This window comes from Lissotriton helveticus, chromosome 4_1 (genome assembly GCF_964261635.1).
Source record: "Lissotriton helveticus chromosome 4_1, aLisHel1.1, whole genome shotgun sequence".
Lineage (NCBI taxonomy): Eukaryota > Metazoa > Chordata > Amphibia > Caudata > Salamandridae > Lissotriton > Lissotriton helveticus.
In genome coordinates, this window is record NC_136063.1 from 786,780,019 (window position 1) to 786,799,273 (window position 19,255).

General features: G+C 46.9%; 1 protein-coding gene across 3 annotated transcripts in view; it reads left to right on the forward strand.

Moving 5' to 3' along the window:
- SLC35D4 (solute carrier family 35 member D4) overlaps positions 1-19,255 on the forward strand; it is a 570,185-nt gene that overhangs the window by 338,480 nt on the left and 212,450 nt on the right. For all 3 annotated transcript variants that reach the window (XR_013610546.1, XR_013610545.1, XM_078687423.1), the window contains one exon: positions 9,106-9,175. Coding sequence is in view for 1 of the 3 variants with exons in the window: in XM_078687423.1 (XP_078543549.1) it covers positions 9,106-9,175 (70 nt within the window). In the remaining 2 variants the exon portion in view is untranslated. The remainder of the gene's footprint in view (positions 1-9,105; positions 9,176-19,255) is intronic.

A 19,255-nucleotide genomic window follows, 5' to 3' on the forward strand; every position in this document is an offset into this window, starting at 1 on the left:
AGGACCAGGATCATCCTGTGCACTAAACTGTACTATGCCACCCGAGGAAAACTATGCTCATTCCACAAGCACAAGGTAGAGTCTTAAACGTCAGCGCTTGCCAGGCAGGCCGAAGGTGTTTCCGTGGTTGAGATTTGCCATGCAACAACATGGGTTTCTATTCACACTTTTACAAAGCACTATTGCTTGAACTCAGAAGTGAGAAGGGATGGCCGTTTCGCTTGTTGTGTGCTCTAGGATATTCTTGTCTTACTACTCCTTCAGATCCGCCACATAAACAAGAGGTGCTGCTCTGGTATATCTTAGAAGATGAGGAATCTGCAAGTAGAAGTATCTGTCAAAAGAAAATATTACTTATCTTTGTAACTATCTTTCTGGTGGATATTCATTCTACCTGCAGATTCCTCACCCTTCCTGCCCACCTCCCTGTTCTGAAGGTTAGTCATAGGGTACTGTACTAAGAAGGTTTCAAGTTAGTTTGTTGCACTGCACGTCCACAACTGATTTGTCATATCCTCATCTCTGCCTTCAAGGACATGGAAATAATGGACAAGGAACTGACACTGGTGTGCCATTGTGGTGCTATGTAGCTTCAGTGACATCATGCCTGCACGGTTTCTGGTGCTGAAATGAAGCCAGTGTCATCTATCGGTGGAGCAGTGGTATGACAGGAGTTTCCAGATCCAATCTGACGTCTGAGGATATTCAAAAGGTTGGGAATGTGTAAGTAGATAGACTGTCCACTAGAAACATGTTACCAAATGCTAGTCATTTTTTCTGCAGATATTATAATCTGACATGCCTCCATGCTATTGACTGCTTCAGGAGTGGTGAGAGCTGGCAGAACTGCGGAAGCAAAATGCGATGCAGGGCGCGCTACGAAATTCGTTTTAGTTATTTAATTGTTTACTTACCTTCAATTATCCATATTCCGGTGTTTAGCACCCCCAACCCTGCCCCTCCCCCGCCCCGCCTTTCTGCCCCATGGAACTGCTAATCCTGCAATACAGCGTAGTAACTTCGCCTTTTGAGGAGCGGGAAAAGGCCCAGGAGGCAGGCCTCTACTGCTGGGAGGACCCTCTGAAGCAGAATATTATCTGGAGTGTACTCTGTGTGGGGGGAAACTGTGTCACGTATGCTGCTTGCAGCCAAACGCGATTTTGACTAGGTGGGCAATAATAATCCTGTCTGAGAATGCGTGGTGGAAGAGGGTTTGGGGCTCCTGGGAATAGAAACACTGAGTTCTATGGCTCAGGGACGGTTAGCATACCTTTCGTAAACAATTTTACTTTCTTACCTGGCTAAAAAAAGTTAAGTGCTCCACGGCCCACGTGACTAACGTACTTGGACATTCTGGAACATTCTGAATTGTGTGACACCCGAGATGGCGGGGCGGTGGGGCACGAGCCCTCTTAGTTGTTACTGTATGGAAGAGTAGCTCTAAGGCTGGGTGCCAAGGAGTGGTGTATCCACTGATATTGAAATGAGTAAAAGGTGGAAATGGGTTGGGAAAGATGAGAGGGACTGTGTGTAAATGTTTCTCCATATAACAGCTTGAATAAAAGTTTATAGAAAGGTAACCTACCAGGTGGAGGGGGGGGTTGTTATGGGGGAAGGGGGGTGTAATACTTGATGCAGTGTGCAGGGCGTCAGCAACAGCTCAAGAAGCACCAGGTGTTCACAGAAGGCTCTTTGACTGTTCTTCTGATTGGTCGGTGCGGGTCGTGCTACCCTGCCTGTTCTTTTTACAGGAGACACAATAAAAGGAAAGGAAAAGCAAATGCCCAAGTTCGATGGTCCAGTCCAGCGTAATGAACCTTTTGTTCGATCTGGAGTCCGGACGCAATCACAAGCCACCGTTGTTAGCATGTTTTTGCGGTCTGGGGCTGCCAGAAATATCTTAAACTGAGCCGTGCAAATCCTACTTCACATGTCTTTTATTTACTATATTTGACCTGGCAGCCGCTCGTTGTACTCTAGAGAGAGCTTGGCTAAGACAAACAATAGTAAGACAGAACCGCTCAAGATGTAATGGTAATATCAATAAAATGGGAGCTCATGGAAACAGCAAATGAACTGAGGGGCGTACAATTACTTTGGAGTTTCCATCTAACAATGAAGTATATTTTGTTAACAAGATAAGGTGTCAGATGGAATGTCGACTTAAAAAAAGAAAAAAGCCCACCAGATGGGAATCAAAAGATTTATTTCTGACGTGGGCCGCTTTTAGATTTAAATGCATCTAATTTAACACATATAATCTGTGAATCTGAAAGAAACACGTAGTGATAGATTACTTAACTTAGAACACCCCCAGGCGTCAGACTGGATCCGGAAAGGGTTTAGTCAGCAGTACCCCTGTGTGTCGGTAGGCGTCGCCGTGCGGCCCCGCGTGCGTCGTTGGCGCCGGGATGCCATCGCCAGAGCTACGTAGACACGCCCGCGCGCGCTGACGTCAGTTCTTTCTTTTTCCGCGCCAGCAAGCACAGATCCGGGAAGAGCAAGTACCCCCAGTCACTTTTTGACTGAGTTTTTTTAGGCCTTTTACCTCATCTTTTCGAGTCGATCGACTCCTGGTGTCGTAGGGATGCCCGGGATCAAGAACTGTTTGGACTGTCACCGCATGATGTCGGTGATGGACCCACATCACGTGTGTCTCTACAGCCTGGGGCGCGACCACCACCCCAATTCGTGCCCCGACTGCTGGGCCATGTCGCCGAAGACTTTGCGGGAGCGGTCCCGAAAGTTGCTTGAAGTCTGGCAGTCGGCTCCACGCCGCTCGAAGTCCCGGTCCTGTGGGAGGTCGAGGGAACGGTCGCGGAGTCGTCACCATCATCCTTCTGGAACTAAGTCTTCGCACTCGGGTCAGGTAAGTCGAAGCATTCCAAGAAGAAGTCGAAGAAGCATCGTCGCTCTTTGACTTCCTGTCACGCGACGCGGCTGAGGGTGAGGGGGGTGTCACCCTGCAGCTCGTGTGGAGCCTGCAACGTCGCCCCCAGTCTACCCCCCCCTTCCCGGGTGCAGGGGCGACACCTGCTCAGGTGCAAGAGTTTCTTGCTGCCATGGCCAGACTCTTTGGGCCGTCTGGCCCTGCCTGTGCGCCTGCGGTTCCAGCGGGCCCGACTGGGGGTCCTGCTTCACCATCTCTGGCGGCTCCAGCCCCGGTGTTGCCGGCAGCTCCGGCCCGATGCCGCAGGCCCCCCCAAGCATCCGGGATCGGATCCCGATCGACGCCGGTTGACCTAGTGACACCTCCACCGGCGCCGATCTGCCGGGCACCGCTTCCGACGTCGCCCGCTCCTCAGGACAACGTCGTCCCCAGGTTCCAGCCCTGGCCCGGACATGGTGCCGGATCGACGTCGCCCGATGCCGATGGGCCCTTTTGTGCCCCATGTCCCTCCTCCTTATTTTGAGCCTGTTCCACAGACTTTGGAGGAAGGGGAGGACTGGGAGGGGTCTGAGGACCATCTAGCACAGGACTGTGCTTATGCTCCAGACTGGGCAGAGGATTTGGGAGAGGCCAGTGGTCTGGACACCTTGCCTGACCTTGGCATGCTGTCTCCTCCTACCCTGGTTAGGGAGGAGGGAGACAGTTACGCAGTGGTGTTGCGTAGGGCGGCTGAGGCTCTCCACTTCGAACTCCCTACGGTGGCCGTCAGGACTAATCTTCTGACAGAAGTGCTCCAATCGACGGCTACCTCTTCGGAGCCTTTGCTGCCTTTTAATGAAGCACTATCCGACGTTCTGTTGGGCACCTGGTCCAGGCCCAACACTGGGGCTCCTGTGGATAGGAACATGGCCCGGCTCCGGGCGACCCACTCTTCCTTACCCAACACCCCACCCCTGAGAGCTTGGTTGTCCAAGCCTCTACATCTTAGAGCGAGTTCGCAGAGCCACAGACCACATCAGCAACAACCTCAGCGTGGTCGCGGATGTGGGAACCGTCGAGGCGGTTCAGGGGGACCAGCGGGCGGGTCAGTCCAATTCCACCCCGCAGCATCCACTTCAAAGCCTACCTAGTCCGAACTTTCAGGCCCATCAGATGCCAGTGGGTGGGCGAATACACCATCATCTCCACCACTGGTGCAATATCACTTCTGACAAGTGGGTTCTGCAAATTTTACGAAGGGGCTACTCCCTCCCCTTCGAGACAACCCCTCCAGCCATGCCACCTAGGTACCACCGCATGTCCGGGGATCACTTGGTGCTTCTCCAGCAGAAAGTTGCAGACCTCTTGGCCAAGGGGGCCATCGAGCGCGTTCCGACGGCAGAAGTAGGTCGTTGTTGTTATTCCCACTACTTTCTGGTTCCAAAGAAGGACAAGGGCCTGCGTCCTATCTTAGACCTTCGGAACGTCAATCGCTTCCTCTGAAAGGAGAAGTTCAAGATGCTCCCACTTGCTCAGGTCTTGTCTGCCCTGGACCCGCAAGACTGGCAGGACGCCTATTTTCATATTCCCGTCCTGCCCGCCCACAGGCGCTACCTGCGATTCACAGTAGGGCAGGAGCACTTTCAGTTCACCGTGCCCCCCGTGATGGAGGTGATCGCAGCTCATCTGCGGCGATCAGGGGTTTTAGTCTTCCCCTATCTCGACGACTGACTGTTGAAGGCGGGCTCGCCCCATGCAGTTGTCTCCCACCTCCAGACAGCTGACCGCCTGCATTTGCTGGGGTTCTCCATCAACGTGCCGAAGTCGCACCTGATTCCCTCACAGAAGCTCCTTTTCATCGGAGCGGATCTTGACTCGGCACAGTTTCGGGTTTATCCTCCCGAGCAGCGAGTCCGGGACATTCAGGCTATGATTCCGATCTTTCAGCCTCTGTCCTGCGTTTCGGTCAGGATGGCCCTTCGACTATTGGGTCTGATAGCCTCTTGCATCCTGCTGATGGATCATGCCAGGTGGCATATGCGGACTCTGCACTGGGACCTGAAGTTCCAGTGGGCACAGCATCAGGGCAACCTGTCCGATCACGTCCAGATCTCGGAGGACACTGCACGGCAATTGCAGTGGTGGCTCACGAATCGCGATTGGGTCAATGGCAGATTCCTCTCCCTTCCCCAACCGGAACATACAGTTGTGACGGACCTGTCCCTTCTGGGATGGGGCGACCACATGGGGAAGGCGGAAATCAGAGGCCTCTGGTCTCCGGCGGAGTCCAAGCTCCATATCAACCTTCTGGAGCTTTGGGCGATACGACTTGCACTGAAGGCACTCCTTCCTTCTGTCATGGTGAGAGTAGTGTAGGTGTTCACCGACAACACCACCGCCATGTGGTACTGCAGCAAACAGGGAGGGGTTGGGCCGTGGACTCTTTGCCAAGAGGCTCTGCGCCTTTAGGCTCGGCTGGAATATCAGGGCATGTCCCTGATGGTTCAACACCTGGCAGGTTCTTTGAATGCCAGGGCGGGCGAACTCAGCCGCCGGTGCATGATGGATCACGAATGGCGTCTGAACTCGGACGTGGCGCAAGGTCCCTTTCAGCAATGGGGAGAGCCTTGGTTAGATCTATTCACCACCGAAGAGAACGTGCAATGTCATCAGTTCTGGGTGTTGGAATTTCCAAGGCGGCACTTGCTCGGCGACGCTTTTCGTCGTGAGTGGAGTTGCGGTCTGTTGTACGACTTTCCGCCTATACCACTTCTGCCCAGAGTGCTGAATAAGATCAGGCGCGACCGGGCCCAAGTCATCCTTCTGGCTCCGGACTGGGCTCGAAGAGTATAGTATCCCGAGCTACTCCGTATGAGCATCGATCCCCCAATACATCTGCCTCTTCGGGAGGCTCTTCTGTCGCAGCAGCATGGGACGGTCTTCCACCCGAACCTGCCCAGTCTCCACCTCCTTGCGCGGAGATTGAGTGGCGACAGTTGAGGTCTTTCGACCTGCCTCTCGAAGTCTGTAATGTTATCTTGGCAGCCAGGCGTCCCTCCACTAAAATGGAATACGCCTGCAGGTGGAATATGTTTGTGGCATGGTGCACAGCAAAGGCTGTGGATCCCCTTTCTGCCTCTCTTTAATGGGTTCTTCTTTTTCTTCTCTCTTTGGCCCAGCAGGGCTCTGCTCTGGGCACTATCAAGGGCTATCTCTTGGCTATTTCCGCCTTTTTAAGGCTACCAGATCAGCCTTCCCTTTTCAAGTCCCCTGTTGTAAATAGATTCTTGAAAGGCATCACACACATGTTTCCTCCTGTTTCTTTCGTGATTCCTCAGTCCCTACTTTTCTGATGTGTGCTCCCTTTGAGCCACTTCACAATTGCCCTCTTCTTCTCCTCACTCTAAAGACTGCTTTCCTGGTTGCCATCACCTCTGCCAGAAGAGTGAGTGAGCTCCAGGCTCTTTCTTCTAAGCCTCCTTTTCTCTCTGTCCATCCAGACAAAATTGTTCTAAGGACTCGTCCTTCTTTTCTGCTAAAGGTTCTCACTGCCTTTCACATTGGGCAGACCATCACTTTGCCCACCTTTTTTCCGCCTCCGCATTCTTCAAAAGAGGAAGAGAGGCTCCACCGTCTGGACCCAAAAAGTGCGCTCTCTTTCTATCTGGACCGCACACAACAGTTCCGGGTGGATGACCAGCTCTTTGTTGGCTACGTGGGCGCCAAGAAATGTCGGGCTGTGCACAAGCGGACCATCTCTCGGTGGTTAGTTCTGTGCCTAAAGGCTTGTTACTCCTTGGCTAAAAAGGAGCCTCCGGTGAGATTGCGTGCCCACTCTTGCAGGGCGACGGCAGCCACTACTGCTCTAGGACCGGGAGTTCCCTTGCATGACATCTGTCAGGCAGCTATGTGGGCCTCTCTGCACACGTTTCCCAAGCACTACTGCCTGGACAGCCAAGTCCGGAGAGACAGCTTCTTTGGCCGTTCTGTTCTCCGATCTTGGTTCGCAAACCCTCTACCGGGGTTGGTATTGCTGAGGTATCTATTCGAAGGTAAGGAATGTATCACTACGTCTTTCTTTGAAATGCGCAAGTTACTTACCTTCGGTAACGATATATCTGTAAGAAACATTAGTAGTGATAGATTCCTTACCACCCCACCCATCCTCCCCGTTCGGCGAACTGATTTCTAGGGTAAAGTTCATCCCTTTCAAGGCCCTAGTTTCATGGCACCAGTGGTCAGTTTCTTGCATGGCTCTGCGTTCCTGGCATGGAAAGTCGTGTACAGAACTGATATCAGCAGGCGTGGGCACGTCTAAGTAGCTCCGGCGACGTCATCCTGACGCCAACGACGCACGTGGAGCCTCATGACGGCGCCTACTGATGCGCAGGGGTACTGCTGACAAAAAACTTTCCGGATCCAGTTTGACGCTTGGGGGTAATTCTAAGGTAAGGAATCCATCACTACCAATGTTTCTTGGTAGACTTGGTGACTTGGTGACTAGACGATACCTAGTATGCGAGGAGTGTTATTGATTTTTGTATTTATTTGTATATAGATTTGAGCAACTTGTCCTGATGATGGTCCTATGGATTTTATAAACCGATGAGGGACCGAAACGTCGACGCCTAACACCGCTTTGTTGTCATTTGCACCACTTTTGTGTTGTTATAATGAATGAAGTCTATTGAGACTAATTCGTCTCTGCATGGTATTTTGTTTTCCCATGTTAAAAAACAAAAGGTGTTGTATACTACTAGAAACGAAACCAGTATAGAGAGTAGTATTGATGTTGCCAATTTGTATGTGTTTTGATAAAGAAAATAATTTTCAAATAATAAAAAATAGTAAATACTGTATCTTCCTTGCATTTATTAAATGATGGTTCACTGTTGTGACCAATTAAGAATTTATAAAAAGTATTCAAAGTGACTCCTATGAGGACAAATTGTAATTTTGCTATATAAATGGTCATTCGAACCATAGACAGCCGAGAAAAATGAAAAGGAAAGCATAGAGAAAGATCACCGGCTGTAATGGTAATCGAACGAATAAGCTTCTCTAAATTACCAAGTTATCAATAATCGAGGCATTTGGACCATTTCTAGAGCAGCCTTTACTGAAGTTAAGGTTAAAGAAGGACAGTCGATCTTTATGATAGTGCATCTAACCAGGTTGGGTAGACATGGCTATCATGTTGAAGTTGTAAGTGATCAAGTGATTACTTACTCAAGTTGAGAACCAGAATCACTTCGTTTTCTGTGGCCCAGAATGTCACGTAGGTAGAAAGGAAGTGGATTTGGTTAAGCAAAATGCAAATTTGAAGTCAAGATTTGTAGATTTTTACTAACGCAAATCCACTTGCTCGTGTGGCAAATGGAAAGGGTAACTACTACTGCCTCATGCTGTATGCAGTGGAGGACGGGGGCAAAATGTGAGTATCAACTTAACAGACTAATGAATGAAGGCCACTGACTGAACGCCCTTCTATCTATGTACATTATGTATTATTGCTGGGAAAGGCTTTGGTCTTTCAGGACAGCTAAAGCTCAAAAGCCATACCTAAAAACTGCCTGTTTGTGGTTCTATATCTCCTGATTGCGGTTCTACATCTTACCTCTTTGCAATTGTTGTTATATTTCTAGGGAAAACCCATTCCATAGATTTCAAATCTTTTTGCCGCAGAATATATCACTAATGCGCTTGCCCTACTGCAACCCTAAGGAACTCTTGGGTGAGCGGGGGGGGTGGAGAAGGCTATGCACTGCTAATGCCACTCCTTACTGCAAATGGATGTATGACGTTACAACGCAAGCTATTACAACGCCTGCCTTTACAACGCGGTTTTTACATCGCATACCATTACAACGCATAGTGCTTTTAGGCGCTGGATAGTGATTTATTTAATTTACTATTCCAACTCCAGTCCCCGTGGATAGTAGGGAAGGTGTTGGATAGTAAATTAAATATATTCCCTATCCTAGAGCACCCCCCAGCGCAATGCGTTGTAATGGTTTGCGTTGTAATGACCGTGTTGTAATGGTAGTGCGTTGTAAAAGTTTTGTTGTAAAGGTTGTTCACCAGATCGGATGTGCGTGAACTGTCATTATTTGTAATGTCAGTATAGGATAATCCTCGGGGAGTGGTAAAGCGATAAATGTTGACTTCTGTGCACCACACTGGTTTACAGGCGGGCCTGCCTTGGTTTTGACTGAGCATGTTATTGTGTTTCCCAGGTGACCTCGTGAGTGCCTTGGAGTTCCCGTTCCTTTACTTCTACCGGTTCCACAGTGGCTGCTGTGCCAGGTAACCATTCCCCGCTCGAGAGATATTTTGTTTTAAATTTCGCAGTGAGGGTTTATGCTGTAGCTATTGGTTTACATACCTTGCTGCTCTTGGCATGTTATGTAAAATGTATTAAATATTTTATGTAAGTATATGTTCAATAGTTATTAATTATCATGGTCATTTGCCACATACGCACAAATGAAAGACCTCCCCCTGCACCTCAGAGCCTCACCATCACTCCAGCAATTCAGGAAGGACCTCAAGACATGGCTGTTCAACCAATAGGAGAACAGGCAGCACTATCCGACAGCTCCTCGAGACCCTCACGGATGAAGTAGCTCCGCTCTCCAAATCCTGATTGATTGATAAGCATTTTCCTGGGTGGGCTCCTCTCTTGTCAGAAATTGATCAAGTATTAGCACTGGTCAGATGTTTCCACATATTTTGTTGTGTGCTTTACTTTGTGCTGACGTTATGGACTTGAGATAAATGGGGTTTAGCCATGCTTTCTGTGGCTCCATTCTTCTGTAGGGTAACTTCTTACATTTTTTACATTACTTAAACCATCATGTAGGTTTACCACTTTGCTGCGCCGCCAACTGCCGCTTTAACAAAGCTGTTGTTGTTTTCTGTTAATTAAGCCTCGAGAAGGGTCTTGCTGTAGGACAGTTTCTGCTCAGAACCGTACCACTTATGACACTAGTAGTACCCGTGATCCATTCCAGGCTGGCTATACCCTGAACTCACCAGAGGTGCAGAAGGAGAGTCACGTCTTTGTTGAAAGATGGATCTTTTGTTTCCCTCCTATGTGCCACATTCTGCTAATGGCTTCGTACCTTCATTGCAAGGTCTTTCCATATTGATGCGGAATCTTTAGACATGTCGGAACAGGGGATAATGGCACTAACAAGTAATGACAGTAGGGCACATTCAGATCTGCCAGCCTTAGACTCATTATCACTATACAGAGAAAAGGGGACAGGGCCTTAGGGAGGTGGTGGGGCCCTGGGGAGTGGGGCTGTGGACTCCCTGCCCTGCCCAAACAATCACACCTACCCTCACTGACAAAAACAACAAAATCATCTGGAACCACCTTGCATACCCTGGGTAGGCTTTATTCGAGCTCAGCTGTGCAAAGCGTATACGCCTGAGCTAGAAACATTCTGAGCAAGGTTTACCAGCTCACCATGCGATCGTGGCTTTTCATCAGGTTGCTTTGTGATAAAATGAAGAAAGCATTTGTCACACAGTGGAACCATGTCATTTGGCAGGCCTGCATTTGTTTGGAGTGCCATGCAGAGGGAAGTGACAGGTGCTCGTGTTGGGAACAAGAAAAAATAGGTGCTGTAAGGAGAAGTTGCCAAGGGTTCCCTTGTATGAACAACATTGAAACAAAAGAAAAATGTTTAACAAGTGGGAGCTTGTGCCCAAAACAGACTGTGTAATGATGTTCAGTGTGGAACAGTCTAGATTTGCTGATTCTGCAGAGGCCTAGCCCTGGAAAAAATGGAGAGGCTTTAGAGGGCCGAATGTTCTAATTAGTAAAAACAAAAGCCGCTCGGAGCCCGAGGTGGTTTAAATCCCCTAGGGCTCAGAGAGGTCTTTGTTCACAACTTCAGCTGTGACCATAGTCAAACATTGGAATGCTGGAATTCTGGGCTTCTACCAGCCATTATAAGCCCGTAGCACTCCATTATCTTCAATAAAGCACTCAACATTCCAATGGTCTAATAACATAGATCTCTGACTAGACAGTAGATAAGAGAGTTCTGCTATTATTTAGGTTTCTTTTTTCATGTGTAGTATTCAGTTATGTAAGCACATTAACATACATTTCTTTTACTGAATTTAAGCACTGCTTGGACAATCAGTTATTAAGGGCTGTTGTGCTGTTCAACTATGTTCTATGTGTCCGCACCTCCTTGAGTAAACTTTGGACTCCTCTTTACTATTGAGAGTCGAATGCTAAAGTTGGAGTATTTTGTAATTCAGTTTGGGGTCCAATAGTACATAGTATGGTGGGCCGAGCAAACCAGTGAGAAAATAATTTGTCACAGTTGGAACCTAGAAACCAATGATTGCCTTGGGGTACGTCTCAAGACAAACTACACCTTGTATTCACAGGTGAGACACCAGGTATAGCTTTCAGCCAAGGAGATACGCTCCCCGCATGTATTCCCAGCTACTGGCAATAAACCTAAAGGAGTACCCTGCCAATCAACCCCCATGGCAGGTGTAGTTTGGTTAAATTTAACAAATGCTTCACTTCATCAAGTGGAATTGTTCCATTTTCATGCTGAATTCAACAAAATGCACCTCTGAAAGGGCATAACACTAATTTATATGCACCACTTTCAGTAAACAGTGTTCTTAGAGAAGTGTATTCTCTTTAACACATTGCTACAGCAACATGGCTATTTGTCAGCATACACATCTTTGAGCCAGGAAGAATGAAGATAGACAAACTCATCCTGTGCCCCCCATCAACAAGTAAGCTTTCTTGGTGATTGATAAAGTCCACCTATTGTTCAGCAAAATGACTCAAGGGGAATGGCACTGTCAAGTAGTTACTGCCCAGGGCAGAGTTGGAAGGCCTGAGACCCCCTTGTATAATACTGCTATTGTAAATCTGACTTTTAAAATTAGTGCACAAATCACAAAAGATTTGCTAGGTGGTGTGTTTTTTCATGGTACATTTAAGGTGGGAGGATTCATGAAACATGACTGTTACATTTCTTTTAGTGGTATGGTGCCACAATTGTTTCCTTTTCAGATGCATTGGAGTGAGTGCTATTTGTGTGGGTTGTAAAAAAGAGCATATAAACAGGGTAATAAAAGATTGTGGTCGCAGTATAGATTATTTAATGGTAGCGCCACACTAGTTTTAAGAATTGTTTGATCATTTCATCGTATATAAAATGCTTATTTCCTGCTAGAATTTGATCAGACATTTTTTTATAGAAAACAGTGCTAATTATTGGCTGATGAATTTTATGGTTAGAGTTTAGACAGCTAAAACGAGGACAGATTTTATATAGATACACAAACCTCTTTTTCATATGTAAGGAATTGGATTATTCTTTGGAGTGGGTGACTACCCACCTCAAAGAATAATCACAATCTTTATCAGGGTGAACCCCTAACATCAGTAAATTAACCTGTGCTCAACACCCGGCTTAACTTAGGGCAATGTGTAAAGTACTTAAGCAGTATCAAAATAGTAATAAAGTCAAAATGAAAAACAGTAAAAATCCTAAACCAAATAAGAAAAACAGATTAAAGTTTAATAAACAAAATGAAAAAATCTAATAAGGAGAGCCAGAGTTGTGAATTTTTCAAAGTTTTAAGTAGAAATAACACCAAAAAGTACAAAGCGTCAATGATAGTCAATGGTCGTGGGAGACATATTTGAGGCTGACCATGATAGAACCAATCAGGTTCATCCTGGTCAAATATTTTGCCTTCTGATTTAACCTTTTAAGCCCCATTCTACCACAGGAGTACACTTCCAGAGCCCTCTGGACCTCATGGCAGGCACTTGGAGACATGAAAGATTTCAAGCAAAGGCCAATAAAAGGGTCCTGTTGCCACTGCTCAGCTGTGTACTTCCAGATAAGGGCCTTGTGAATCTTGGTGTCTCCCTGTAGCCACACAGGTCAGCCTTCTGATCCTTGGAGTCAACGTCTTTGTTCTGGGTATAAGGAAAAGCAGGCCCAGCCCTTCAGGGCTCCTTTTAGGTCAAAGACCGTAGTTCCAGTCCTCTTCTGGGTCCAAAGGGGGTGTGAAGTGGTTGCCTGGCTGTGCCACATTTATACCTGGAACTGGCTAAGGGGATGGTTCACTCCTGGGCATACCCTAACCAGTGGGGTAAAGGTTTCTGGGGCCAACCCTACCCACTATTTTAGTAGCTAATGTTTGCTTATGCAAACAGGCCTAAAATGCTATAGGTCAGGGCATTTTCAAGATGGTGAAAGTCTAAAGTTGGGCTCTGAGGTCTGGGTATGTGTATGTGGGGGGGGTGCACTATGGTAATCTTAGTGTCCTCCCACATCTAACACTAAAGTTCAGATTGAGGCAGACACTGTATCCATATCAAACCCAGAGACAGATGTCTGGTAGGATAAAAGCATGGTCCTCCGGCAACCAAAGATTGTATACATAAGAATTATTTTGAAATACAGTTCACTCCCTTTCAACAGTGCCCCAAGTGTTATATGTGGCTCAATAGGCCTGTGAAGTAGGATTTGACACTGTGCTATCAAAAGGAGGCCCACTGCCCCCAACCAGAATATTACGTGAAGTTCAGAGGATTCATCTCCACCCATTCAGGTCAGCCTTATGTTTGCTTCTGGGAGGCATTTCACAGCTTTTCACAACTATTTAAGGCTATTCACTGGCTGGGAGAAGCCAGAGACCCAATGCAAATAAGCCTACTGGAACTCCAGGCAGGGAAAAGGTAACTAGTTATGTTTCCTTAATATTTATAAAAAAATCTGACCTCACCATTAATTGGAATTTCAATAACTGTTAAAAATAATTGTTTAATTTAGTCCCGTTCCTGAGATAAAGTATTAGTGTTTTAATCAGCAGTTTAGTTTTATACGTAGAACACAGTGAAAATAGCAGTTTGGCTTGTGTCACTATAGGTGCATGGTAATATGGATTTGCTACATTTCCCACTTTTAAATACCATGCACCCTACCTTGTGGGAAACAAGGCTCATGTAGGGGTGACTGACTAATATTTAAAGGGGATTTTTTTATCTGTCAAAAAGGTTTAGTTTTGACAGTTTGTTGTGCATGTTTCGCTGCAACAGTCTCGCGACACAGGGTAGACCTGAAGCCATGTTTGCATTGACACTATAGTGGATGGCACAATAGTTGCTGCAGTCCACAAGAGGCATTTAACTTCCAGGCCCTGAGTACACTTTTGACACCATATACGTGTGCTAACAAGAAATAAGCCATTATAGCCATGGTGAAAGGGGGAGCAGATGTTACTGGTTAGCAGGAGTTCAAGTTTATTTTTATTTGCATAGTGACTGAAAATAATTGCAATAAAATTCAATAAGCAGTAAAACCAAAATACACAACAGTAAAAAATAAAAAACATGACCCTATTACGATGAAAACCGAGGGATGACCATAGGTTTGCGGGGATTGGCGGCAGTTGAGAAATGGTTTTAATCTCTATAAACTCACATTGTCAGTTTAAGAAAGCATGCAGATTGGTGAAGGACTGTAGACTAATCAGGGTGACAATGTAACTATGTCGGCAATAAAAGTGCAATTGGTACATTAAAATGCAAAGTTGGCAAGTGCAAGCCTATTTCTTCGATGGAGATTGGGAAACGTTGTCACATGTATGATGTTAAACAGTTTGATTTGCAGCAGTTCAATAAAAAGCAAAGTGTGTAGATATCAAAATGCCGATGCGCACACAGAAACAGAGCAGTATGAAACAAAGTTAACAATTGCGAGGTTAATGGGCAACCAACCATTGAGGTAGATAGGTCTGGTAAAGTCCACCTAACAAAAATTCATTAACGTGCAAAGTAAGCAAATTCTAATTCAGTTAATCACACCTCCTTTGATGAAATGTCAGCAAAATAGAGTGAGTGGCTATAATACTAATGGAGCAATAAAGGGCGAACTGGGAAAAATCAGGTACAGATAGGCTTGCGCATACAGTGTTAAAAATGACAAAATGAGGCAGCTGCAATGCTTACTGGCCATTAATTGTTGGTGTGTCCCATTCGGTGGTGTGGCCACGCTTTGAAAAAGTCTGGCCGCTAGAGTCCTCAAGTCGACTGCGAAGCATACAGTTTGTCTCCCATATCCACCTGCCTGTTGAGGCTGTGGCTGCCCACATCAGCTACAGATCGGGCTGACAACTTCCCTGGGAGTAGGTGGTGATTGTGGTACTGAGAGCCGGGCAGATCCCAAGGCGCGAAGAAGGCCAGCACGGCTTGCCTCCATTTGAGGATTCCTTTTTGGTCAAAAAGGGACTCTAAGCAGCTGTCTCCTTTCCCACAGTGGCTCCTTACAGGAGCATAGTAAATGCGGCAAGTCTTATTTTCCGGTGCCACATAGGCGCCAGACATCCGATGTGGACTCCATCTGCAAGGGGAGAGGTGCAGAAGGGAGGGAAACAGCCCTAGGAGGTATTTCAAGAATTGTCCTTGGCTGCTCTAGAATACTTTGTATTAAAGTATTTCTGATATGCAAGTATTCTGTAGTTGTTAAGAGTCATCTAAGCATGACCTCTGCATGCAATAGCAGCCTTGTCTTCAGTTAGCAAAAGAAACTTTATTGTTTTTCATGTCAGTTTTTTTGAAGGCTAAGTGGCTGATAGACATTTCCCAGAGCTGGGTTGGCCCAGTGACAGACAATGATTCTTGGAGGTAGAGATTTTGTTCCAACAATTTATGGACGCCCCTCGCCTGGCCAAGGCCTGCTTTTGCAGTCCAAACTCCAGCCCTATCTGAGCCGGTGAGGTGTACGTCGGAAGATAAAATATGATCCTACGTCCTCTCAGTAGTTCGCTTCCATATGTTATAGTCGGTAATAACTTGGATTGCGCCACCATCGGTCATACCAGGTTTGGGAAGGCAGCAACCGGACTCCATCTATCCCCCTCCAGTGGGGTGTGCCACAGGGCTCTTCATTGAGCCCGACATTGTTTAATGTTTATATGGCCCCCCTGGAGGATGTGGTGGCCCCTTATAACATCAAGATCATCAGCTATGCTGATGACACTCAGCTAGTGGTCGCACTTCCTCAACTGGTTGACAACCCCGATCTGTTGCACTCATGCCTGGTGGAAGTTCATACATGGATGGACGACTCAGCTCTCAAGCTGAACGGCTCTAAGACAGAGATTATGCTGTTAGGGAATAAAGCTCCCTTACTGCCATTAACCTGCTGGCCGAGCTGTATGGGTGATCTCCCCATTTTGAAAGAGGAGATTAAGAGCTTGGGGGTATGGTTGGAACAAGATCTTTCCTTCAGGACCCAAGCCAAAAAAACGGCAGGAGTGTGTTTCGCCCTGCTACGAGCAGCTCGTAAAATCTTTCCGCTCCTCCCTTTTCCATCGAGGAAACTGCTGATTCAGGGGCTTATAACATCTCGCCTTGACTACAGTAACAGCCTTTTTCTGGGTGCCCCTGAATCCACCTTAAACAAATTACAGCAGGTCCAAAATGCGGCGGCTAGACTGCTCATGGGCATCCCCAGAACTGCATCAGCAAGACCTGCCCTCAAGGCGCTGCACTGGTTACCAGTGCGTGAGAGAGTAAAATTCAAGGCACTTTGCACTGCCCACAAAATTCTTCAGGGAACAGGACCACCGATTCTAAAAAAATCTAGCTGTGCCTTATAAAGCGAATAGAACGTTGAGGTCTGACCAGAAACACCTCCTCCTTGTCCCCAGAGTAAAGAGATCGCGCACGGGCGGGAGAAGATTCTCTGTGAATACAGCTACGCTCTGGAACTCTTTACCTCTAAAACTTCGCGCCGAGACCGACACGTTGCGCTTTCGCAAAGGTCTGAAAACATTTCTGTTTCCCGCATGATTTGCCCTGTCGAACTGACTGTTTTTTAGCTGTTGTTGCTCTGTTCAAGCGCCGGGATGCCCTAGGGTAACTGCGCGCTATATAAAATTTTAAATAATAATAATAATAAGAAGAAGAGGGGACAGTGTTGCCCCTGTCTGTTTTCTTGTACGTTTTTTTAGCGTTATTGCCAGTGCCAGGCTCTTCGCTTTAATTGCCTCTTTCGGGCAAGCAAATAGGCCATCTTTAGCGATGATTACTCCCAGGTATTTGTATTCTTCTGTCTGAATCCATGAATTGGCCAAATACCAGGACGATGTGCTTTTTCTGCTGTTATTAACCATCATTGTTTTAGATTTTTCAAGGTTGATATTTAGTTTGTTCTCAGCAGAGTATTCTTGCATTGTGATGAGAAGGCGTTGCAGCCCCACCGGGATGTGGCTCACCAGGACCACATCATCAGCATAAAGAAAGCTGGAGACTGTCATGCCCCCTAGTTTCAGGTCATGCGAGTTGCAGGTGTTCAGCCTGTGCATCAGATAAGCCTAAAAAAGGTTGAAAAGAGTGGGCGTGAGAGCACACCCCTGCTCCAGCCCTTTTGCTGTTGGTATTTGTCTGGAGAGGTGTGTTCTGGTGTTCAGATTGACCTGAAACCACGTCTCCTTGTGAAGCAGTTTAAGCATGTCCAGTAGGGCCTGAGGGATGTTCCAGTGAGCCGGCTTGGTCCAGAGTTTGTCCCTCTCCACGTGATCGAAGACTGCCCTGTGTTGATTAAGCAGAGGTGGAGAGGCATCCTGAAGCTTTTTGCTGTATCAGTAAGGAGTGATATGGCAAGGAGGTTAGTTGTCATGCCTGTCATCTTAGAAAACTATGTCTGGTTCAGTGGGATTATGGCATTGACGGATGCCCAAGATGTTAATTCGTCGAACAATGTCCTGGTGAAATATTTAGCTTGTTATCGATGAGGGTTACCAGACGGTAGGTTTTTGCCTAGGATTTGTCCTCGCTTTTCAAGATGGACGAGATTATGGACCCTCTCAATGAGTTTGACAATACACCCATGAGCGTAATTTGGGAGAAGACTGATTCCCATGTTTCCACCCAGTGTGCTCGTCTTCCTTGTAGAGAACAGGGGGATGCCGTTAGGGCTCGGAGCCCTCTCTCTTCTGCCTTTTGTAATTTGACATCTGGTAAGTTTAATGTGTGGCAATTTGGAAGCATTCTGTTGATCTGCTGCAGGGTTAGACGAAGCTGGTGCCAGACTAACTACCTTCGAATAGATGTTATTGGAGGTTGCTGTTGAGTTCTTGTTGGTGCTTGGCACAAGGCACTTCCGGAAGATTGGTGGTTGAAGTGGTCGCCCAGAAATGTTGCCCAGGTTCCCTTGGGTATGTGTGAAATAACTCCTCCATGGGATTGGTTTATTAACTTATTGACCGTCGCCCATAACCGCATGCTATTATTATGCTTAATGTCTGAAAACAGTTTGACCCATAGCTCGTCATCCTGGGACCTATTGATAGCCCACTTCAGCTTCTTAGTGAGGCTTTGTGAAGTCTTGGTATTGTTTGAAGACCAGTGTCCCCCGGTTTCCGGCACAGTGTTCTTAGGGTTTTGTTTGTTGCCTTTTTTAATTTTTTTAATTGTGTTAGTTGGGCCCTAGGAATATTTCTCTGCCCAGTGAGTATTTGATTGGGTCTTGGTTTGAGTGGAGTAGCAAAAGTAACTGTCAGCCTTTCAGTGAAACACTTGCACCTCTTTATAGCACAAGTAGGTGCTACCATTAATCCTTGTAGCAGGTCCCAGGATGCTTGTTTCCGGTCCAAGGAAGACCTGGCTTGGCAGTTCAGGCTGTTCCCATGCATATAGCTGGGTCGGAACTGGGGTGGCAAAGTGAGCTAAAGAATGACGATGGATTCAACCCATATCTGTGACTGGGGTGAGTGAGTGAAAGGTTTCAGCACTCCGCCAATCATCTCCTTGTGTTTTCTTTGCGGATGTTGACAGGTCCTCTATAGTGGATTATGAGTACTTGATTCTCTTCAAGTTAACAGTAAACACAGAGCCAAGTACCTCTGCTGTGCATCTAAGTGTAAAAATAACAAGGTGATAAATGGTATGCTAGAATTAATCTCACCCACAGGCAATCAATTGCTTGGGCCGCATCTCAATTCATCATATTTTTGCCCACTATGCCACCCCAGTTTCGGAACAGTCAGCGCGAACTGCCAAGTCAGGTCCCTCCTGGACCGGAAACAAGCATTCTGGGACTGGTTTCGGGGTATCACCCTCATCAGCCAGGTTAGCTTGAATTCAGTGGCACAGTGAGCCCAGTACCCACATCTGGGCAAACCTGGCACACTTAGGGCGGCCAAAAACAACAAAGTGATAGAATTAAAGCTTGAATTAATCTCAGCCACTAGCATCTCAATCATCGTTTTTTTGCCCACTATGCCATCCCACGGTAAGTGTGGGCGGAGTGGCAAGAAAGGGCACCTCTTGTGGGAGGAGATCACTCTCTGCTTTGTCTCCTAAGCAGAATGAGT